The sequence below is a fragment of the Mollisia scopiformis genome, assembly GCF_001500285.1.
Source record: "Mollisia scopiformis unplaced genomic scaffold LY89scaffold_6, whole genome shotgun sequence".
In the NCBI taxonomy this organism is placed as follows: domain Eukaryota; kingdom Fungi; phylum Ascomycota; class Leotiomycetes; order Helotiales; family Mollisiaceae; genus Mollisia; species Mollisia scopiformis.
Genome location: NW_017263586.1, coordinates 431,532 through 455,035, shown reverse-complemented (window position 1 = coordinate 455,035; position 23,504 = coordinate 431,532). Strand labels below are relative to the sequence as shown.

The 23,504-nt window shown below is 47.2% G+C and overlaps 7 protein-coding genes across 7 annotated transcripts; 4 read left to right on the top strand and 3 right to left on the bottom strand.

Moving 5' to 3' along the window:
* Positions 1 to 430: 430 nt before the first annotated feature.
* Positions 431 to 3,718, top strand: LY89DRAFT_682141 (alpha/beta-hydrolase; the record flags this gene model as incomplete). Its single annotated transcript, XM_018214448.1, has 2 exons — positions 431 to 2,587; positions 2,635 to 3,718. Coding segments are annotated over exons 1-2 (2,780 nt in total), but the record flags the coding sequence as incomplete, so codon positions are not given.
* Positions 3,719 to 5,076: 1,358 nt separating this feature from the next.
* LY89DRAFT_695075 (glutaredoxin) lies at positions 5,077 to 5,922 on the top strand (the record flags this gene model as incomplete). Its single annotated transcript, XM_018216747.1, has 2 exons — positions 5,077 to 5,530; positions 5,591 to 5,922. The coding sequence occupies 2 exons, from the start codon at positions 5,077 to 5,079 to the stop codon at positions 5,920 to 5,922; spliced, it is 786 nt and encodes a 261-aa protein (XP_018074755.1).
* Positions 5,923 to 7,529: 1,607 nt separating this feature from the next.
* Positions 7,530 to 9,633, bottom strand: LY89DRAFT_442562 (putative caffeine resistance protein 5). Its single transcript, XM_018207551.1, has 2 exons — positions 9,045 to 9,633; positions 7,530 to 8,990 (listed from the first exon to the last, which is right to left on the bottom strand). The coding sequence occupies exons 1-2, from the start codon at positions 9,414 to 9,416 to the stop codon at positions 7,620 to 7,622; spliced, it is 1,743 nt and encodes a 580-aa protein (XP_018074754.1). The 5' UTR covers positions 9,417 to 9,633; the 3' UTR covers positions 7,530 to 7,619.
* A 2,161-nt stretch (positions 9,634 to 11,794) lies between these two features.
* On the top strand, positions 11,795 to 13,924 carry LY89DRAFT_610504 (carbohydrate esterase family 4 protein). The gene is made up of 7 exons (XM_018210549.1): positions 11,795 to 12,314; positions 12,365 to 12,579; positions 12,632 to 12,898; positions 12,958 to 13,006; positions 13,055 to 13,230; positions 13,286 to 13,338; positions 13,434 to 13,924. Exons 1-7 carry the CDS (start codon positions 11,917 to 11,919, stop codon positions 13,704 to 13,706), a joined length of 1,431 nt encoding a protein of 476 aa, XP_018074753.1. The 5' UTR covers positions 11,795 to 11,916; the 3' UTR covers positions 13,707 to 13,924.
* Positions 13,925 to 14,978: 1,054 nt separating this feature from the next.
* On the bottom strand, positions 14,979 to 16,708 carry LY89DRAFT_682135 (casein kinase II, regulatory subunit). The gene is made up of 4 exons (XM_018214447.1): positions 16,573 to 16,708; positions 16,510 to 16,518; positions 15,798 to 16,043; positions 14,979 to 15,747 (listed from the first exon to the last, which is right to left on the bottom strand). Exons 1-4 carry the CDS (start codon positions 16,618 to 16,620, stop codon positions 15,250 to 15,252), a joined length of 801 nt encoding a protein of 266 aa, XP_018074752.1. The 5' UTR covers positions 16,621 to 16,708; the 3' UTR covers positions 14,979 to 15,249.
* Positions 16,709 to 17,023: 315 nt separating this feature from the next.
* On the bottom strand, positions 17,024 to 20,773 carry LY89DRAFT_779174 (RIC1-domain-containing protein). Its single transcript, XM_018222275.1, has 3 exons — positions 20,238 to 20,773; positions 18,009 to 20,186; positions 17,024 to 17,962 (listed from the first exon to the last, which is right to left on the bottom strand). Exons 1-3 carry the CDS (start codon positions 20,628 to 20,630, stop codon positions 17,207 to 17,209), a joined length of 3,327 nt encoding a protein of 1,108 aa, XP_018074751.1. The 5' UTR covers positions 20,631 to 20,773; the 3' UTR covers positions 17,024 to 17,206.
* A 73-nt stretch (positions 20,774 to 20,846) lies between these two features.
* Positions 20,847 to 22,488, top strand: LY89DRAFT_682134 (WD40 repeat-like protein). Its single transcript, XM_018214446.1, has 4 exons — positions 20,847 to 21,149; positions 21,378 to 21,449; positions 21,494 to 21,734; positions 21,785 to 22,488. Exons 1-4 carry the CDS (start codon positions 21,025 to 21,027, stop codon positions 22,355 to 22,357), a joined length of 1,011 nt encoding a protein of 336 aa, XP_018074750.1. The 5' UTR covers positions 20,847 to 21,024; the 3' UTR covers positions 22,358 to 22,488.
* Positions 22,489 to 23,504: the final 1,016 nt, after the last annotated feature.

The window sequence follows — 23,504 nt, the reverse complement described above, 5'->3', positions numbered from 1 at the left end:
TCTGCATGTTTCCCCTCCGGTCCTATCCTGCTATCCTTCGGATTTTATCCACGAGTCACTCCCCGTTCTCGCGACTTGAACTGGTCTGCTGCATTGCATGAACCGTCCATCTCATCCCAATCCCGTCCAATTGCCGGGCACGCATTATTACTTCTTTGGGAAGCGGACGCTGCCGCGCACTACTTCTCAAGTCCATGCCCAAAGGGATGCCGTTAATCCCACTGCATCTTGACTGACATTCAGAGGAAACACCACTTCCTGCACACATCTGCAAAGTACACTCTCGAGCCTTCGAAGAAGCAGGAGAACGAACTCTTTGCATGCCCATCTGAGACAATACAATCCCAGCGTTGGGTGCCTGCATCACCTGCAGTAGTGTCCCGTCCAGGTGCGAACCGTCTTGTATCACCTTCTTCCCCCTGAAGGTCAACGGGAATCCAAACAATTGAACGGAAGCTGACAAGTGATCGCGAACAGTTCCCCTTACCGTGGCAGCACCTGCATTCGATTTACCAATGGCATACTCTGCAGTCTCTGCATAGCTATTGTCAAACTTCCGAGAAGCACGCGTCGAACTGATCTGGTTTCCTGAAACATCTACTCACCTCTCTGTTGTTTTGGGAGTGTCAATGCATCGTGCAGAAGGATCCTAATTCGCAACCTATTCACGAATCCACTGTGATCTACGGACAATAGGGAATAATAGGCGCACAGATCTGATTCAGCCTAAGCAGCCAAAAGCAACCCGAAGTCATCATGGACCATTTCACTACCCCTCCTCCCATACCGTCTCGCAATCGACAGCATGGTCGGAGAAAGTCACTCCAAGGTCCCTTGGCCCATTCATCCAACCGCGTGCATATACAGCCAGCATCGCCGGAAGTGATATCGTCTTTAATCACATCTCTCTCAATCATCTCCTCTCCCGCGAACCAGCTGTTCGAAAGTACGGGAGCGCCTCAGCCATCACCCGTGTCCCCAACATCTACGAACGCGACATATAATACTTTCGGAAATCTGAACGCGCATAATGGGCAACGTTCCTCAGGTGGCAGTTTTGGAATAGACTACGGCGCATACGAGCAGCCCTCACTGCGACAATTGATTGAAGAAGAGTCTTTGGATGAGCTAGCTGCTCCTACACCGGTCATCCGAACAGCTAAACCGCCGTCTGGTTTCTCCCCCCTCACTGCGCCAAAATCACCAGCAGATTCCAGTCCTCTCAAGACATTTCTGAGAGGCAGTTCCAGGCCGTCATCGAAGGGGTCGAATGCATCGAAAGATCGAGACGATGCGAGTAGTATCGGCAACGTATCTATTGAACCAGGACCGACACCAATTCCAGAGTTGCGACGGAAATCCTCTGGGGATAGCTGGGGCAAGAAACAAGGCCGAAATCAAAGAGGACTGATGTACATGAGCTCCCGAGAGCGTCTGCGAGAGAAGGAACAGGAGAAGAAAAGAGCAAGTGTTGGGACTGTAGGAAATAACACGAAAGGGCTTGGTTTGGAGCGAATACCACTTCCCAAATTTGAGTCGGACTCCTTCATGGCAGAAGATGCAATCGGAGAAGAGCCCGAGGAAGTATCGCCAACGAAGAACGGCAAAACACCAGTAACACCAACAATGCCTGGCTCAGGTAAACCAAGCCCAGCCCTCAGTGCTGGCAGTCAAGGTGGTATCGGCTCTGGCAGGTTCATACCAGAACGAGACTCTTCTCTAAGAAAACCAGCTGCTTCTACAAAGAAGCGGTCGTCTCAAAGATCTAGCCGACAGAACGGAAAGGGGAAGGGTATCGATGAAGGAGACGATACCATACAGGAGAAGGAGGAACAGTCCCAAGAGCGCAAACGTGATCGCACTTCCAGACACCAGAAGAATGGATCAACAGAGGCAGCATCCAAGATGATGGAGCCATTGGACGACCTTCAGATGCCACGCCCTACAAAACCGGTCAACGGCCAGAAGTCCGACACAACAAAATTCGACCAGCTCAAGGTAGCAGAAGATGTGGACGAGGGCGCACCATCCCCGGCAGTCGCTCAACGAAAAGCGCGACCAAGCCCGGATCGAGGTGATCGTTCTTCAAGTCAGAAGAGGAGGTCAGGGAAAGCTACCCCTGAACCTCTGGAATCCCAACCGAAACGAAGTGGTTCTAGGCTAAAGCGTTTGTCTGCACCCCTGAGCCCAAGAGCATCCGACAAAGATGCACACCAAAGGGCTAATTCGAATCCTCTGGCGAGGGTCGGTTCTCCGGAACCTTCCAGACCACACATTCACGTTGACGATCGGCCAACAAGCGCTGATTCCATCGATGACGCTGTAGAAGCATATCTCTGTTCGCCTCGCTTATCACAGAAGATTCGACATCCTCAAACGGGTAGAGTTATCTCCTTCTCGGAGGTTGGTGATTCGGAGGGGTTTGCAGTCTTTTGTTGTGTGGGCATGGGATTAACGAGATATATCACCGCCTTCTACGACGAGCTTGCTTTGACTTTGAAGCTACGGTTGATTACTCCTGATCGCCCAGGCGTTGGAGACAGCGAGCCATACAACGATGGAACTGCAACCCCTCTCAGCTGGCCAGGTACGGTCTCTTTTACAGATTTCTATCTCCAATGCTAATAATTCTAGATGATGTCTATGCTATTTGCCAGACCTTGAAGATCACCAAATTCTCCATCCTTGCTCACTCCGCAGGTGCTATATATGCACTTGCAACTGCTCTTCGTATGCCTCAGCATATCCGAGGTCGCATCCACCTGCTTGCTCCTTGGATTCCTCCATCTCAGATGAATGTTTTCGGGGCACAAGTTGCTTCGCCTCCAACGAATTCGATCCCGACTTCCCAGCGAATTCTACGAGCACTCCCGACTCCTATTCTCAAAGCGGCAAACTCGAGCTTCATGAGTGCTACAAGTAGCTCGATCACGAGTAGTCTCCCAAAGTCGCAGAGACGTGGTAAGCGCAAGTCCACTGGACGTGATACTCCTGCACCGTCAGGACGAAGCACCGTCACTCCAGGACCAGACAAAGAGAATCATGGCAGGAATTCCACCATCTATCCAGATCCTTCTGAACCCGGTGCCATGGAGAGAGCAGCCAAAGATCCAAATGATCCAAACCATGAAACGGCGATTTTAGCAGCCGCAGCAAATACCCTGGCCGATAAAGAACGACAAATGACTTATGATACGAGACTTACGCATGCCATTTGGGACTTGGCCACTTCTGGTGCCAATCCCGCTGTAGATCTGTTGGTATGCCTAGAAAGACGGCATACCATTGGATTCAGATATGTTGATATCACGCGTGCCGTGGTAATTCACCACGGCAGCAAGGACACGAGAGTTCCTGTTGAGAACGTTAGATGGTTAGGAAAGACCATGCGGAGATGTGAAGTACGAGTATTAGAGGGCGAAGGACACGGCCTCATGGCTTCAGCTGCTGTAATGGGAGGAGTGTTAATGGAAATCGCCCGCGAGTGGGATGACTGGATGAAAGTCACTGGCTCAACGGGTGGTACAAGAGGTGAGGGTGGCAGGAGAACACTGAGAGAAAGGGCTAGTGTTCAAGCTTTTAGGTGATTTTGTTCAGCATTGTTTGGATGAGAAAAAAAAAGGTGTATTATGGGGGCTAGTTTTGAGCTTGGCGTTTGGCAGCGCTGATTGTAGGAGCGGGTTCTTGGAGCAGATATGCCATACATACATTGGCTGCGATCTGATTTTGATGTACTTCTACGATCGCCTGGCTTCGCAGACCAGCATGACTTTGCTATATCTCATGATAATAATAAATAATATTTCATGATTCAACAATCACGGACTTCATTTATCTCGATAACGTGACAATTTTGATGCTACAGTATATACTCATGGAATTTCTCATCATCAATAATCTAACGAAGCTGACAAGCAATAGTTCATGCTCTATCCCGCTCTACAAACGGCTCATTTCCAGAATTGCCTTTCCGGCAGCATCCCGGATGTCCACCCGCAAAGACCCTGTATCAACTTGATGATACCCAAAATGACGGCTTTGGATGAATGTCCCTCCCGTTTCGTTTTACACCTCCATGAAACAAGAGGCATTTATCTCCCAGGTTCAATTTATCGCCGTCCTCTCCATCTATGAAATTCCTAGCCGATTTTAGCACGCGAAAACACTAAAATGTCCTATACTAATTCCAACATTACACACTACTACAAAGTTTGTTTCTAATTAGACTTTAGTTTTGATTTATTAAGAAGTTATTCTACGTGCTCATTAAAAATATTAAGTATAAACTTAATTTATTATGCGCAATACTTTACATTCTGTGAATTTGAGCCCTGTCGCAAAATCGGCCACGAATTTCACCGATGGAGAGTCGCCGTCTCTACCTAAATCACGGACCACATCTCCTTTTTCTCTCTGTGGCGCAGCGCATGCTGAATAGGGTTAGGATTCGATAGACCAGGCACAAGTGTGGCGCTAGATTCTGCTGGTCCCATGCGATAGGCGCATGGTTGAAGTGAAGTGGTGTTCTCCGCATTTTCAAATCTCAATCTCTTGGTTTCTAAAGCCGAGCTCTCTCTCTTCCACACTTCACTCCACTTCCTTCTGGAAATATCTGCAACGTTGAAAAGCGGTGGAGTTGTTACGGTCCCCGCCTTATCGCACGATCGTCATTGGGATCTGTTTCCGTTTCCGAACTGGTGGAGACATTCATCTGAGACACGCGCCAGTTGATCGCTGGGTACTTGCATTACACAACTCCACGTCTCTCGTTACTTTTTCTTCGCTTGGCGACAGCTACTGTTCTGGAAGATTTGTATATCTGGAATTATTGGACGACAGTGGAAGTAAAGGAGAGAAGGACTAGCGAGTGAAGAAACATTTGGCCAAGTGAATAACGACACGACGAGCAAATGAGCAGGCACCACCGAGCCTCTCGTAAGTCCTCCCTCTACTATCCCCCTCCTGCATCTCAAAAGACCGTTCTCCAGCAAATCAAAGGACTTCCAGAGAACGCAAAACTAACACCCAAACCCATCAGCAATCCAAACCTCCCCCCTCTTCTCCCGACCCCACAAAATGCCTTCCACACGCCGCGTCAAAGTCCTCTGCCTCCTCCTCTTCGTCTTCATCATCACAATCCTCTTCTACACGTCCTCTGCCCGCGAAGCCGCCGACCGCGACTTCTACTCCATCACCAAATCGGCTCTAGACAAGAAGCACGGCACGCCTGGAGCAAAAGAAGCTGTTGTAGGAACTGCAGCAGATGAGGAGAGTAAAGCTACGAAACAGAGATTAAAGGAGGCAGCGGATTCAGCAAAGGAGAAAGCCAACGCCAAAGCACCGAAGCCTGATCCGCCAAGTGTGGTTGTAGGCGTGGGGAGCGCGGCAGAAGGAGCATCAGGCGAGAGAGGTGTTGCTGGGAGGAAAAAGTTTAGTGTTGACGGAGAAAGTCAGAAGCCTGTCAAAGAAGAGAGCGAGGAAGAACACAATGCGGAAGTAGAGCTGAACTTTATTTTGAAGAAAGCTCCTAGTGAGTTTCCTCCTAGCTAAGAGAATTGGGATGACAATAGGGGCTAATTTGGTGTTCCAGTTATCATATTTTCGAAAAGTTACTGTCCGCATTCGAAACGGGCGAAGAACATCCTGCTTGGGAAGTACATTATCGATCCTCCACCATTTGTTGTTGAACTCGATCAACATCCTCAGGGTCTCGAATTACAGGCCCTGCTTGCAGACAAGACTGGCAGACGGACAGTACCGAATGTTCTGATCAATGGTGTCAGTATTGGAGGCGGAGATGATGTCGCAGATCTAGACGCGAAGAAGACATTGATTGACAAGATTAATGAATTTGGTGGAAAGAAGATGCTACAGGTGAAGGAGAAGCCAGTCGAGGCGAGTGAGGATCATGGGTTGAGATGAGGTTACATAACATTAAGGGTACAAGAAGCCACGGCATCACACTCATGCTCTGGATTTTTACTCTTCGAATGACTGTTGCAAGTAGAGAAATGGGGTACAAAGGATAAGAAATAAGGGAATTGTATTAGGGCAGCGTTCCAGGAGTTCATCGGCCGGAGGTATGGTGGGAAATCAGGCACTGGGAGGAGTTCGGTCTTATATGCCACCTTGTGCAATGTATACCATGAGTCTTGTATTGTCATGGGTACCGGCCTTAGGACTTATTAATGAAGATACTTTCTGAAGCCCTGGGTCCTCGGCTTGTATGGTGGTTGGTAGGTACCTATGGGTTTGGGTCGTTCCTCCCTCAAGACTTGCAACCGCTCAACACTTGCTGGTACCTACCTCAAGACCCATCGCCCCTTCCCGAATTATCCCAACAGTCATCTCTTACTTAAATAACCATCTCTTCCCAAACCTCCATCTTCTTCTTTCAACACTTTCAACACTTCCACCACCCACAGCCAAAGTTCTAGGTCCACCATACTCCCTCCAACATGAGGTTAGGTGCCATTGCGGCAGTGCAGGATTCCTCTGGTCTTTACTCACAACTTTTTACTCTCTTGTGCGACAGTATAGTGGACCGAAGATGCTGACTGGACCATTTGAGGGGTGGTGAAGTGATCCTTTGTTGCTCGACTTGAAAAGGGAAATATATTTGCTTAATAACTAATTAAGGTAATAAATTAGAAAAAGAAATTATAATAATCTAAAGCATTACCCAATGAAATTTATGCTTTTATTCACTATAAAACTAAGAAGTTTAACTATTTTTTATTTTATACTTATTCTTTGTTAATTTAATTCACTTACTTAGCCTTACCACTCTCCAAACCGTTCTCTGCAGCTAGTGAATCTATAAATTCACCTCTTTCGGTCCTTTGCTCTCCGTTTTCCACTCTCTATTTTCCATTCACTTCTTTTAGCCCCCGTCCTTCGTCCTTCGTATTCCGCCCTCCGTCCTCCGTCCCCTCTATATAAACCCCCCTCCGGCCTCTTTATAATCCGCACAAAAACATTCCTAAAACAAGACGAACATAGGAACGGATAGTGATAGTGTTTAGAATGTTATTTTGGCCGTGGCTTTGGTTGTGTAAAACTAGTGTAGTTTGTTATACTACTTTTTTTTTATAACATTATTTGTTATAAAAAGCTATAGAGTATTGTTGTTGTTAATTAAATTATTATTATTAAATTTTAGTATTATTTTTTTTAGAAAATAATATTAAAAAGGGAAATCATGATGAGCGAGCTTGGTAAGTCTTCTCCAGTCTTCTTATTCTGGCTCTGGAGGACATGGGCTAACATGCTTGAAGACAGAAACAGCAAGAACGAAGAAGAGATAGAGAGAAATACATGCAAAGCAGCAATGTGAACCATCACAACCTGGAATGAATGCGAGGTCAGAATGATTGCGACAATTGAATCGATATACAGGAACCTGGAAAATGACACCATAGAAGTCTGTTTGCAAGTCATCCGCTTGCACAGATCTGGAAGCGGGTAAGATCTTCGGGTTTGAGAAGTATCATTGTACCATTAAAATTATTCTTTATCCCAGCTCCTCTTCCAAACACATATCTGCCCCAATCCAGCGCCAAATTCAATTTCTCTATCTGGTCCGCATTGCTAACAGGACTCTTTCTTTCACTCTAAACTTATAGATCATGTCGCGCCCTCTTACTGGCCTTCCTGATCCTCTCTCCATACATATACAATACGAATGGAATGGGAATGAACGCAATGCTCAGGAAACCCAACAACGAACTTGCCCAATCCACACCAAGGTTGTTGTACATGGCAGTTGCGAATAATGGAAATCCTGCACCAAAACTGGATCTCATGAAATCGTTACCTGCATAAACACTCGCCGCATGCTCAGGATAGGCATCTCCTAGATAATTCAATACCGAGTTGAACAACAAGAAAGCACCGACAGTGAAGAATCCTGATCCGATGATGGGGACGATCCAGTGAATAGAGGGTCGAGAGGTCCATCCGAACCAGAACAAACAAATCGGAATGCAGAATGCTCCTACGAAAGCTGGAGGAAGTCGTTTCTCGGGTTTGAGCTCGCCATTCTCGTTGAACTGCGGTTCTTGAACATACCACAGATACGCAAAGAATGGCGGTATAACGACGAAAGCACCGACGAGTATACCAACAAACGACAACCCTTCCTCACCGAGGTTGAATCCATAAATACCCTCAAAGACGATTGCGAAACTTTCGAACCAGACGTATAAAAGACCATAGATGAGTGCGATGTAGAGATTGAGGAGGAAGAGAATCGGTTCCGTAAACGTGAGAGAGAATGGTTTGACGAGGGTCATCATGACAATGTCCTTTCCTGTCATTTGTTCGCTCATAAGCTCCGGCTCACATTTGAGATCATCACGACCAGTTCGCTTGCGAAGTCGACGAGTCCGACGGTACAGGATGTTGGAGGAGCTTGTCTCAGGGAGGAATAGCACCAAGACGATCAGTGCAAAGCCGGAGAGCCATAGCAATTCCCAGATTGGCCACTGCCAGCCTTTGTGCTGGGCCGCGAAACCACCGATCAGTGGACCAAGGACTGGACCACAAATTGCTGCTACACCCCATATTCCAATGGCATATGCTCGTTTTGATGGTTTATACATGTCTCCCAGGGAAGCACCTCCTGTCGCAAGCACAGGACTGCCAAAGAATCCAGTCAGGAATCGAAAAGCGAGAAGCATGCCAAAATTCTTCGCGTATATGACGGCGAATTGGAAGAAGACGAAGACAACTAAGGTACCAATATAGACTGGATTGCGGCCGATTTGAGGGATCTCAGACATCGGAGCCCAGATCATCGGACCCAAACCATAACCGGCAACGAAAAGAGTCAGACCCAAAGTCGCTGCAACTTGACTGACGCCGAAAACCTCTGTGATTTCTTCCGTGCCAGCTGAGTAAATGGCAGAGCCGATGTAGACAGCAAATGTCAGAAGACAGATGAGAAAGGTGACCAGGAACTTCTTTCCCATGGACCAGTTCATCGGGTTCTTGACCTAAGTCAGCACAAGCCTCGAAGTCAGCCGTTTGATTCAGGGACCTACTTCTGGATCATCGTCCGAAAACCAAGTAACGATAGTGACATCTCGTCCCTTCTCAGGATCTACCAACACACCGCTAACTTCGTTCCGTCTTGCATGTGTGTTCTCAGGATGGCCAACTCGGGTATCGGAGCTTTCTCTCGAAGTACTGTCTCCATTATGTTGTTGTTGTTGTCCATCTGTATCGCCGGATTCTTCCTCTTTTTCATCTGGTTCTCCCGTATGGCCATGATGTGCCATGTGTCCACTTTTCTCCTTGTTGACATATCTTTTCCATAAAGACGGATCTCGTTCTTCTTCGTATTGTAGCACTCGACCTTTGGTGAGAATACGGATAGCATGCCCAGTGACGGTATCTCGAAAAAGCTCCTTCATCTTGACAAAGCGTCCGGACGAAAATCGGCGATGTTGATAGTGGTCCACACTTCAAACACGTCCCTTGAGAGGAGGTCAGCACCTTTGTAGAAGGAAAGAATTAACGGTTCTCGATCTCGGACTTCCAATAGTCAAAATCTCCACGCCAAAGTTTCAACATGATATCGTCATTCAAGTTGCTGGTGCTCTCCAGTGCTTGGCACTCCAATACGGACTTCGGACATTGTGTTGAAGCCGCATAAAGGTAAACTCTCCATAGACTTCTAGAACGGTAATTTGAGTCATGGTGTCGAATCAATCTACCAAACCACATGAGATCATACCATTTCCCATCAATATTTTTCTCAAACCGTACCTAGTCTTGTCGACTAAAGGGAAAATTAACTCGTTTTGGCTTGGCAAGCGCTTGAGGCTGCTAAAGCACGGCAATGACGTCTAAGACTTTGGCAGAGCATTTGCTCGATGAACATCCCATCGTGCTTGGGGCATGCTGTAATCTCCTAGTGGAATGGGACGAGCAGATCTGCCGCGATCTTCGGCATGTTTTGCGATCGTGCGTGGGCAGAGTTTTGGTTGTATCGTCGTATATTTATGCTTAATGGTACATTGGCGGCGCGCTTTGCAAATTTGGAACGATCCAGACCACAAATGTCGTGGTCGCAGGAGTCGGTTGGAAATCTGTCGAATGGAGATGCTCAACATTTGTAAAGAAGCTCATGGTGGATTGCATAGCTTTAGGTAGATTCTTGAGATGCAGTACACAGCAGCAATCTGAATAGGGGTAGCTCTGCTCGGCTCAACCTTCGTAGACTTAACATATCACATATAGTTTCTGGCAGTATCCAATGTGACACGGAAATTGGTATCGTAAGTCACAGACTTGGACACGGCATCTTTCGTCTCCTGGTTGTGATAATGCGAAGCTTTGCCCACCTAAGTCTATTATTGTCTGGGCTGTGATGTTGATTGATGAGCGCCGCAGCGATTCAGCGTAAGTCGGACAATCAAGAATGCGCCGCTTCCTTTTATTGATCCAATTTTAGGCTTGTTTTTGCCAAAAGTCACTTGATATCGATGCGATAGCCTGCAATGTTAGATTAACCATAAGATAGTTGGTTCATCTCTGTCCTCTGGATCACACCTATTGAGGAAGTTATGTACTATTACGGTGAGAGGCATCTAGACGTATCTTCTTTTACGTACATAAATTGCTGCAGAAAGGTCTGATGAGGTCTAAATGTCCCTCTTCCAGATCGAGATTCTGGAAGGGTGAGAAATCTCGCCTATCTTCTGGTGGTGAACGTCCACTTGGCCCACGGTCATCACAATGCCGGATCGACGAATCACCACCTTTCGATAGTGGAAGGGAGTGCTGGAAAGGTCTCTACTTAGTATTATCATATCAAGTGCCCGAAGCAGAGTATTAGATCACGATCAATTCCATTTCCAGCTTCAGCTCACGGCCAAAACTTTCTCAATGCATTCGCAGCCCACTGACGATGGTAACGTGACAAAGTGCAAATTGTTGAAAAACGACAGACAATTTGATGGAGAATTTCAAGTTCTTTGATCATAAAGTGTTTGGATATCTTCTGGTTCCAATTATCGCCATGACTGCAGGATGTCATTGCTTCACTCGAGGTCCACGTGAGGAGAGAAAAGTCCGCAATCTGCGCAAAATGCGCATTTCGCGCGTTTTGCACAAAGGTGCAAAAACTTTTGCGATGTGCAACAGATCTGCAGGTGTCCCGAAAGGAAGTGTTGTCTCATGTGACGAGTCTTCCAAAAACAGACAAAGCGCTTCGATTGACAACGATGCATCTCACTTTGAAACCGCCGACTCATCTCTCAGATCTCTTCTCCAACATCTCGAATCATCTTTGAAAACATGATCTCCACGCGGCAACAGGTGGATCTCAAAACAAGACAGTTGCTAAATCGAGACCAGATGGCGAACTCAAGTGAGTTCCAGGAATCCTTGTCGGGCATCAGCCTCGAAGGCACAGGGCGCCATAAAACCAGGCCGCCGGATCACGTATCCTTAAAGAAGCTCTTATCTAGACCTCGTGTCGCGAAGCACAAAGCGACCTCACGGTCTTCTTGAACCCTAATGATCCGTGCAGGCATTAGATGTTGTTTCGTCAATCACCCGCCGAGCCGAGACCGCATTGGCCTTTCTAAGACCATGAACCAGGAACGAGGCAAGATGCACGTTCTTATTTGCCCCGTTTCATGAAGGTTCTTTTTTGATACTTCTTGGATGCGAGGAGGTGAAGGCTTGGCGGTTGTCGATGATCCGTGGTTTAGACTAGTATGGAGCTTTGATATATGGTCTGCTCATGTCCATGGCATCTTTTTCTATCTCTGTCTTGTGTGCAACACTTTCGCTTCTGTGATACATTCGTTCTTATTTCTCTGTATTTTTCTCATCAATTTGAGCTTGTTAGTTTTCTCTTCGTCCAACAATTCACGGTCCAAATAACTTGACTTCTGGACTAAGATGCAGCTCTTCTCCTCAACGATAGTTCTCCTGCTATGCAGCAGCTCTGTTTCCGCAGGGCCACTAGATCGACTCTTCGGCCGGGTTACTTCCAGACAATTAGTATCTGTGCGAACAGTATCTCCAGATAATACTTGCGGGACCATTTTCAACAGTACCAACAACGGAACTACTGCTAATGGATATACCTGTCCATCAGACTTGCCATGCTGTAGCGTCCATGGTTTCTGCGGTTCAACCAATGATTATTGTCTTACTACCGCCGGCTGCCAGTCTTTGTTTGGAAATTGTACCGCACCGAGCGCGGGTACTATAACTCCAGACGAGACTTGTGGCATTCTCGGGGCTGGACAATACGGATATACTTGCGATGCGCAAAGCCCTTGCTGCTCTGGAAAGTATGATACGGTGTCTTCATCAAGCGAACAATGTTGCTGATGAGAAACAGTGGGTGGTGCGGAAATACAACAGACTACTGCTCGCCATCGAATGGCTGTCAAACAGCATATGGCACATGCGATGCTGCTAGTAATAGTACAAGCTCAAGCGGTGGAAGCAGCGGAACGCCAGGAACCAGCACAAATGGTCAATGCGGACCTGGATTTGGCACATGCGCATCAAATGAGTGTTGTAGTCTCGCTGGCTACTGTGGGGTCACCGAAGGTATGTTAAGTACAACCTGGATGGAGGTGTTTTTATTGATGACGGACATTAGATTATTGTGAAGCACCAGATTGTCAGTTCAACTATGGACCAGCATGTGATGCAAACAAGATTCCTTCAGGTACCAATACTTCTTCGATCGCGAGACCCAAGTTGGGATCAGTGATGTACGGATCAGCTGGCATCTATGACTGTGCCAATGCAGGAGACATGGCTTTGACATTCGATGATGGACCGTTTATATACACAAGCCATATCCTAGATCTCTTGGACCAGTATAATGCTAGCGCTACATTCTTCATCACTGGAAATAACAATGGTAGGTGTTGGCTTTGAATATATATTTTTTTTACGGCGCAAGCTCTAACTGTCATTAAGGGAAAGGAGAAATTGACAACACTAGTCTACCCTGGTCCGCTTTAATCCAGTAAGTAGGACCTCTCCTCATCAGCTCAGAATATGCTTACAGATATAGACGGATGTACAATGAAGGTCACCAAGTTGCTTCTCACACGTGGTCTCATCCCGATCTCTGCAATATTACTTCCGATCAGCGCAAGAATGAAATGTACAAAAATGAGATGGCATTGAGAAATATACTTGGCGTTATACCGACCTATATGCGTCCTCCATATTCATCATGCACTGCGGGTAAGTCAACCTCATCTTATTCGCGTATTGAGAAAATGCTGATATCGGGACACAGAATGCGGCTGCGAAGCAGACTTGAAAGAACTAGGTTACCACATTACTTACTTCGTACGTCCCTCTCCTCTTCTCTTCACTTCGTCCCTTTTCCGTCAACCGAACCCCTCTACCCTTCGCTAGCTTCCACCAGGTCTAACGTCGACCAGGACCTCGACACTCAAGACTACCTCAACGATTCGCCAACCCTGATAGTCAACTCCGAAACAATATTCGACAACGCTATCGCTAACAGTTCTTCAACCACAGACGATTTCCTGGTCATAGCCCACGACATCCATAATCAAACCAGTCAAGTATTAGTCGAGTACATGTTGAAGGGCCTGACAACTGCTGGCTACAAACCCGTGACTGTCGGGACGTGTTTGGGTGATTCAAAGGCGAATTGGTATAGGACTGATACCACTGCGACACTGGGTTGAGAAATCTCAGAAAGTGCGGGCGCGAGGGAATGAGGAAGCGAAGTTGGAGTTTTGGAGTTTGGTTTCACCGGAGTTGGATATTGAGAACTAAAAGCATTTCTCCTTTGAAATTCATCTCTTGTTGACAAATTGATATATCTTCTCACATCTTTTCTATATAGCTCAAGAGTTTTTTTTTTCGCTCTAATAGTGATATAATTTTAATACTAAAGTCTGGGATTTAAAGTCTTCATGGCATACACCTGAGGTTGTTCTAATCACCTTAAGCGATGACTTTTCAGATGCATTTTCATTCGTCTTATTCATTGACATAGCAAGCATCGGGAACCTCTGAGAGCGAAGCAATCTGCTAAATAAAACCACGAAACTTGACGCTCATTACTGCTCGCTCACACATCACGTACCGTGGTTTCCAGCCAAGCCCCGAAGTCTGCCCTTCCTTCAATTGCCTTCATTTCACCTTCATCGTCTGTCCCAAAGTCCGAAAAGCAAACCTCGCTTTTGCAATCTATAAGTAAATTCAACACTCAATCTCTATTCGCAACCCCACCACTCCAACCCCGCTACACACATTCACCCCCTCAAAATGTCCGGCGCCGACTCCCTGCAACTTCTTCATGTGGAATATTTTTGCCAGACAATGTCCTCCCACAGTGTCCGGTCAACATATCGACGACAAATGTCCATGGAAGACTAAGAATCAGGACAAAGACGAGGACTATTGTGTTTCTCTTTTTGTCAGTTGTTGATGGACTTTCAGCTGAGTGACTATACTTTTTGACTTACCAAAGTCGAGGTCGCGTGCCACCTCGGAGAAGATTCACTGTATGGAACAGACGTGGTGGGCCACTTGCACATTGATGAACATCAAGATAGCCAACATTGAGTAACTGGGTCTAGTGTAAAGTTCATCAAGTCACGAGAATGAGGTTCTTTACCATATGATGGAGTCTAGACATCTATATAGACTCTTAATCACAATGATCGATAGCTTCCTAGAAGTATGAGCTCTGCTACCAATAGAAGTAACTTTAATCAACACTCGTTCACCTCATCTGTTGCCCGTCTCCGTAAAATTGTAATTCAGCGGACAGGTTCAAAGGAAAATGTAGACTCCGCTGAAAACTTGCCTCGAGGCCTCAGCAAGAAACACATCTGGAGCCATGTTTTTCAGAACATTGAGGCTTACTCTGATGTGAGACTTGGCTTGACATGAACCCACCGAAAGGAGATGGTAGAAGTGGCCAGAATATTGATGGCCTTGAGAATAGACTCTGCGAACCCTGAGTTCATATAACGTGCAGCACAGTAGATTCACAATTCCACAAGCAAAAGATAAGATGATGTAAATGAACGACAACAAATGCTTTCTATGCCAGCCTGCCTTGCCCCGGCTAGCGACGAGGTAACTGCGCCATATGTCCATAGGGTTCCGAACGCCAGACATTTATGCATGACCCATCCGCCCTAAGAGATCCTTCAAGAAGCAAACATACGAACTCATAGCCAAGCACCACGATGACGAGCACGCTTCCCAGCAAAACTATATCTGGTTGTTTAATTCTCCGCCCTCCACTTCACCGTTCTCGAGAGCATCCATATCGACCTCTTCATCTTCTTCTTCCTCGTCCGAATCCCCAGCATCGACTTCCTCTTCATCATCCTTGAAGCCACTCTCAATCTCAAGTCGTCGTAGACGTCGTCGCATCTCATCTCGTTGTCCATGTTGCCATCGGATCAAGGTCGCTGGAGCATGAACCCGGAAGCCATAGATGCGGGGTACGTATCTATCATAACTCTTTTGGGGGATCAACGCGGGGTAGACCTGGAATATGATGTTATGAAAGGAAGTGCCGAAGTACGCGCCATCAATAGCAGAGTGACGGGAGGATTTAGGGTTGTAGATATCTTCACACTTGGCGCAGTAAAGCTTAACAGCCTTGACGTTTGGGTTGTCGGACTGGCCCATAGGTAGGAGTGGGTGTGATTTGCACATCACTCGAGGGCATTTTCCAAAGTCTGCTTTCTTGTACTTCTCCAACTGGATCATGTCAGCTTTCACTATGTGCGTGGCCTGCAGTGGTGACATACCATCTTTGCTAAGCCTCTCGTGGTGACAATATATCTGGCGTGTACGAGCCCATACAGGTGTCTTGCAGACTTCTCGATTGTCTCCCTCATCTCATCGTCGCAGTCCAGGTCAAACACATCGGTAACCAAGTCCAGCGCATATTGGTAGTATTGAACTTCAGTATTAAGGCCAGTAAGGTTGAATCGATCGGTCAGGTAGTCTTCATCGATTTCGCAGAAATATTCGTTGCCTCGAGAGGAGATGAACTAGAAAGCAATTGTCAGCAAATGCTTCCAGAGATCATGCGAACCAAAAGAAAAAGCAGTACGCTGTACACCCAGTCGTCGAAGAAACTGGATGGTCTCCTAGCCATCCTCTTGGATGGGTTGCGAGAAGGCATTGTGGGGGAGAAGTATTCCTTCGAAATCGAGTTGATACTGATCACAGCTGTAAATATTTCGCGAGAGATATAGTGCGCAGGTTTGCTTTGTCTGCATTCCCGGCTATCTCGAGCCGATATTTGTGTTGCGGAAGGCTACTTTGCGTCGCATATCAAGAGGGTTCGAAATCTTTGTGGCCTGCAGCGCCGATGCAATGCCAACAATTAAAGTCCTTATATTGTGCCAGACATTCGCCCGAAACACGGCGGCCGTGACTTCCGATCCTCTATCCCAATGTCCCTCCTCGTAGCATACATGGCGCATAGAATAAGAAGAAAAAGGTGGTACTTGCCCAGTCGCGCTGCATAAAGTGTCAGCTCAATGCCAGAACATCACAACACGGAGTTGAACTTACCCAATAGCTGGTATAATCCGAGTCGGTATCACTGTTGAAGTCGTCCATTTTCACGTCACCCTTTTGGCATGTGCTGCAGAAGCACGGCCAGACGTAGGCAACGTGGTGAATGTTGGCTACGAAGTGAGGTTTGAGGCTCAGCGCGAAGCGACGAACTTGTGGAGGGGCAGTGTTTCTTCTGGGTTTAGCCCCCGTGCACCCTTGTGCCTTTCGCTCCCAAAATGGCCAAGAATTTAAGCAGCAATTAAATGAGCACAGTGCATGACTACATAATTGGTCAGATACGCATATCGATGAAGATGATTACATGATGACCTACAAATGTCAATCTAGGGTACATAGAATGCCTGCTTAAGGCTGTCATATGGTCATATGTGCTATCGTGGTTGATGCTCATTCTCGGTGACCTGGATCAGAAGCTATTTTCTTCACTGGGAAAGTGCGGAGCAAGAAATCGTACTAAATAACCTAGACTTCATGAGAAAAATTTGTACGATCACTAGTCAGGCAAGACCCGGGATAGAAAGGTTGGATAAAGGATAGTCTTGTCTCTATCAGTCAACTTTTATTCAAGATGTCCCTTGATACGCTAAATCCCAATGCCCTGTAACGCCGCCTATGCTGCTTTACAATGCTATTGGCCTGTAATATCACTTTGTGGTGAGAAATAGTCCGCAGGGCTGCTTTCCTTGCTGTCCCCTTGACTCATAGGACTATGACCATCGCTGCTTTCACCATCAACGTCGCTGTTGCTGCTTCCATCTGTGGTGGAAGAATGCTTCGTCGGTCGAGGCACCTTCAGCCTCGTTCCTTCGAAGAGAAAGCTACTGTTCTCGCGTTCGTCCTTGGGGCTTCTTAAATTAACCATCTCCAAAGCCTCAATCAACGTCGCCCCGCTCTCATCCAGCGCTGTCAGGAATCGGGCAAGCTCCTTGCACAGCTCCCAGTCTTGTTCATCTTTGGCTCGGGAAAGCAAGCGGACTAGTTGCTCAGAGCTGGAGCTCAATTCTTCAAATGTGTGCAAGATCAGAAGATACCCTCCTGCCGTCTTCAAGGTGCCCCTTTGCAGAGACTCCTCGAAAAGTTCTTGAGGTGGTGGAAGGTATGCAAACAGGGTTCGCCAAGATCGCACTTCAGTTTTCCGCGTACACTGGACTACGATGTCAAGGTACTCGGCAAAAGATGATAGGAAGGACAGCACACGGGGCAGGAGAGCGTTCTCTGGAGAAGGAGGATTGTCTACTTCCTCATCAAGAACGGTGTGAAGGAGAATCTCCAGAGAATGCGCGAAATATTCTAGATTCTGGTACCTGTGTGCAAGATGCAAGGCAGCAGATGAATCGAACCTTGACAGGTGGAAGCGAAGCACCTGCGGTATGAACAGATTTGTCTGGAATATGTTAGCTTTGTGCTTCTAAAAATCGAGAGTAGCATACTCTTATTGTGAACCTGAAAAAGGCGAACTTTATGTCACGACGTTGGACAAGATCTGGCTCAACACCGAGAAGAATTCCTTTCCCGAGCAATGCGGACATTGGATAGAAATCTATAGGTATAGAGATCATGGGTGGCAGCTCGCGAGCTAATTCGGAGGGAGCAGATTGGAGGACGTCTTGGACCTCTGTCCACAGCTTCATCTCATTACCTTCGAAGATCCAAAGCGAATCCCGTAGGCCATTTCCTTCGTCTTGTACAGAAGGGCTGCCATTCGAGCTATCCGCTGATTCTGGTAACGGCAGGGGGCTAGCAAGTGGCAAGTCTCTCATCAAGATATAGTATTCGACGTTTGGTGCAATGACACGCATTTCGTATTTGAGCTTTTGTTCCTCATTCAATGAAGGCTGCAAGAGAACAAGCTTACCATCGACGAGAAAGAGTAAGGTAGCCACAGCCACATCATGAGAAGGATCTCCGTCTAGGATTTGGTCATCAGGCAGTATCCAGCTCAGGCCTCGGACACGAGCAGGTGATCTGACTATTCCATGAAATGTTATCTGACCCACTTTCTTGAGTTTCACACTACCAGATGCAGCTGTGAAGATATAGTGGTAGAGGAGATTGTCGTATGTGTAAACAAGTAAGGAGTCGTCTCCAGTCAAAGTGATAAGTACGACTGGAGCAGGTAAAGGTTCCACATGTAGCATCATGGAGCTATCAAGAGCTGTTTCTCTCGAGAAGAGTCGTAGTTCGAATGAGTCGCCTGCTTCAGTTGCGGCAATCAAGATATGCTGATGCCAACACATCCCACCTCGTACTTGAAATTCATTCTCCATGTTTTCGTTGACAAATGTCTTCCAACGGCCGCTGTTTACACTGTAGTGCGCAAGGCCACGGCGGCCAGCCACAGCAACATACCTGCCATCCGCTGCTATGACGGAGCAACGCATGGGCCACTGGTCTACTAGATAGCTTGATGGTATCTGAGCTGTGTGCCATAAAGATGCCTCTGCTGATATCGTGGTTAGATCAGGTAGGTCATAGCCTCGATAAACCATTATGTTCGAAGTCGTCTGGAGTAGGGTTCGCGAGATATTTGCAGACGAGTAACATCCTGTAATAGCACTTCGAGCCATCTCAATTGTCCAGATTCTATCATCCTCTTGGCCAATAACTAGAATTTCTGATCCTCCACCTAGCCATGTTGCCTCTCTTACGCCTTCCAGCCAGCCTTCTTCGTGCTCCTCGGAAATGCGTCGGTCTGCAACAAAGCTGTTCGCCCCAGGCTTCCCGAAAACGCTCCAGATAGCCCAACCATTCTCATATCCAGCAAACAGACAATATCCATCTGGCGAATAGGTCAGACACGTGAGTCGACCTGAAGATAATTGAGAGACAGAAGCCTTATGACTGTGAGATTGAGGTATATTTCCAACATAATCCCGTGCTGTATAGATCTGAATAGTGCCATCCGTGCACCCCACAGCGATTAATGAAAATCGTGCATTTATTGCCGCCTTTACAGCATTACCTCCAACAGTTTCGGGGTCGTGGAAGCAATAACCTCTAAAAAGTTTCTGTGGCCCATCCACTTCTTTTTGTTGTGACACCCTTTGAACAGCATACGCTTTGCCATCATTCGTAATCCATGTTGATAGGTTCATTGGCCGGTCGTGTATCATCTCCGTTACATTCGTTTTCTTCGGCATCCAGTCCATACGGCTGAAGAGTTCAGTGCTAGTCTGGTTTCCAGTGCTGTCTGGGGTCCATCTGATACACTGGACAGCTGCCGGTTTCTGAGTTGCAACCACCAGCTCATCGTCCAAAGCCAAAGCTCTTCCAATGCCCGCATCAACCTTGATGACCATTCGAAACCGTACACTAACTTCACGCACTCCTCCGCCTTCTCCAGGACCCCAGAGGATCCTATCACCGCCCTGATTTCTAGCCCCACTGAAATTGCTCTGCCGGCGTGTCTGGCCACTTGTATGAGTTGCGAAATGGGGTCGGTACACTCGAGCATCTGGATCCGTTGCCAAAGTATAAGTAATCAGGTATCCTGAGGTTGTTTGAACTACAAAGATGGCGGAGTCAGGACGGACGAGGAGCGAAACGTTTGGTCCGTATGTGCTTAAAGATTTCTTCGATCTCACAACGACAGCTAATATAGCTGTTGGCTATCAAGAAACATTGTTAGCAAAGTATTGGACCAGCCAGCTTGTACATACCTTTGTTTGCCATATTGTTAAGGATGTGGAGGTAATGACTGCAAATAGATGACCAGTTCGAGAGATTTTGAGAGATAGCAGAGGCTCGTTGTCTGCAGAAGCAGATAAGGTTGTATCATGGCCATTGAACCGCACCGGGAACCGTCGTTGGTTGTCATGCTCGACAGGTTTGATTCCCGGGGTCATGGGCGTCATAGGCGTCACCGGAGTAGAAATACCGGATAGTCCTTCATTCTCTCCTTCCCCTCCAATGCTGGGAGCCTCCAACAAGGATCCACTTCCCTCTGTCGTCTCGCGGGATTCTGCATCATCGTCTAACTCGAAAGTACGATCTCTCGGAGCCTTGCTTGTACTTGCTGCATATATGCGGGGGGCTCCAATGGGCCAGTACATAGCTTCTTAGTAGCAGCAGCTAGTTCATTCGTGTGGTGGCATGCCAAATAGACTGGCATGAGTGAAGGAGCGCAAGCAGATGAATTCTATATTCACGGTCATCGATAGCTTCCATTTGGTATAGTTTCGGCGATATATTTCCCCGGAAGCCGAAACGGCAGGGGTCTTCATAAAGACAAGGATTCGCGAAATGTGGAGGTCCAGGTTGACGTTGACCACGGATTTATACGCATCGAATCTATTGTACGTTTTACTTTCAGGGCGGCAATCAATAAACTCTTCTGTGCGCGTCTCGACCTTACACTTCTCACAATAACACCAATTTACCTCTGAAAAGCGATCTTTCACGGAATCAAAGCTCTCAGACCTTATTTCGGGTTCCAGAGTCTCTTCCATGGCTCCCGCTCCCCTGCGTCCACGCCAGAGTGTGGCAAAGGAACGATTTTCAGCCCTATTCGGCGCTCAGAAAACCGTCTCTTACCATGATCCACAAGCTTCGAGAGGCACTGGTAATCACGGGTAAGTTATGAACACACTTATGATGCATTGCACCTTTGTGGTAGCAGCGCTTTTGTCTGTTGCTCTTTTCCCTTCCTTTTAAACTTGATATGGTTTCGCGCCTCTCAATGTTTCTTAGGCCACGACATGCTTCGCACCTCGTTGTTTCTGTCGCTTTTGCTCAATTCATGCATCGAATCAGCCCTTTTAGCTTGAAAACGTGTAAACATACTGACTGAAATTCTACAGTTTGCGGTGTATTGCTTGGAACCCTCTTGGCACTTTGATAGCCACTGGCTCACCAGACCGGATACTTCGAGTGTAAGTGCTCTAGGCTATGTTGTAGTCGTTGCTGACATCTGAAGATGGAACCCAGAAAGACAGAACGTCAAATACTCAACAGAACTCAAAGGTCACGGTGCTGCAATTGAGCAAGTGGCATTCAATCCAGTAAAGGATGCTGAGTTATGTAGCGTCAGTAGTGATGGTGTAGTCAAGTTCTGGGATGTGCGAACCAAGGCAGTCATCAATGAGATTAAAGGACTTCGTGAAGCTTTCACTCTTGCGTGGCACCCCGATGGCGAAACTCTCCTAGTAGGCAATAAGGTATAGCTGATTCCCCATGATCATCCCAAGTAGAAAGCTAACGCAGCTAGGATGATAATATCTTTGTTCTTTCGCCAACTCAGTCGCAACCAATCACTTCCCACCAACAACCCGTACAAACTAACAAGTTGACTTTCGATCATAGCGGCGATAGAGTCTTCCTCACGACAGGCGATGGTCGTGTCAAGATACTCTCTTTTCCTGATTTCGAGCCTATCTACTACTTGAGTCATGAACATACAACACCTTTCACTCTGAATGGCCATACATCCTCCTGTCTCTCCATTGACCTTCAGCCCACAGCTCGCTTTCTCGCAACAGGAGGCTCGGATTCGATCATTGCTCTATGGGATACGACTGACTGGATCTGTCAGAGGACGCTGATTGATATGATTGGACCAGTCAGGAGCATCAGTTTCAGCTTTGATGGAAGTTATATCGTTGGCGGATCAGACGAAGGTCCCGGACTGGAGATTGCCCATGCAGAGACTGGAGAGTATGTACACAGCGTCAAGACTGCCGGCCCTTGCCCAGTTGTAGCTTGGCATCCAAATAAGTACTGTCTTGCTTACACAGATCTCGGAAGCCTAAAGATTATTGGAGTGGATCCTGAGAGGAAATAGCCAAATGTACATTATCATGAGATACCCGGTGGATTGATTTGTTGGCGCATAGGCTTGGGAGCGGGAGCAGTCGCTGACGAAAAGTTTGGGAGATCTTGGGACCCCTTAAGATGAGTGAATGAATAGATGTCTAAATATCAGTCTTTTGGACAATACGGCATGGACAATGGGTGGATGCATGACCATCTGATAAGTCTCTCTGAGATATCAGATCAGCTCTATCTACTCTGGGAAAGTCGACGGCCCAAAGAAGGTAGGCGGAAAATCAGTTCCCAATGCTTCACCATGCTGTTCTCAATCCTCTTCTCAAACCCTTTCCCAATCCTTTCATTTTCTTCCTCTGTATATGTATATAACCCTGTACACCTAGGTAGTCAAGGATGATCTTTCACGGTCTTTAGTCCAGCGACCGTGGCGAGTGTAGGATGGAGCGAAAAGGGCCTGGTGTCGTATTGGCCACGTCGTTCAGATAGGCTCATGCCGCATTCGCATTTGACTTTCCTAGATCTTCTGGAAACAATCCCACTGCAAGGACAGCCATGCCTCGTGGGAAACGTCACTGCGACTAGGAGTAGTAATCGAATGCGAGCAGGGAATAATCGGCCTGATATTCGTCCGACTCGAATGTCCGCAACTGTCCGCGTTCCATGCTCTCACCGCTTCTCTGCTTGATTGGCAAATGGTCAAGACCCCTCCACGAGGCTGAACCGGCCGAGGTGACAAACAGCCCAAATTGCAAGCCGGGTCCGTGTTGCCCAAGATGCGAGGATGCACGGCTTACGGAATCAACGCTTCGAAAGCGCTGGTGCCTTGTGTCCCTCATTCAACCGTTCGTCTCCATTTGAGGGCGGATGCATCAGCCCGCTGTCTGAATCACTCAACCCGCATGGCTTTTCAGTCCCTGGGAGCCAAACACTGCCACAATCATCAGACCCTCTTTTGGTCAAAGACAATAGCTCCTTTTTGCGCGTCGACTCCTCCCATTCTCATAACTGAGGCAAATCCTCTACCCCAGAACTCCTTTGCCACAGGGTCCGCTCAGTACTAAGGAGTGCTCAGGCTCAGTTCAGGCTCTGAAAAGAACTGAGATCATTCGAGCATTCATCGGTATTCAACATTAGCGAACCCCGACCGTTTATCTACAACG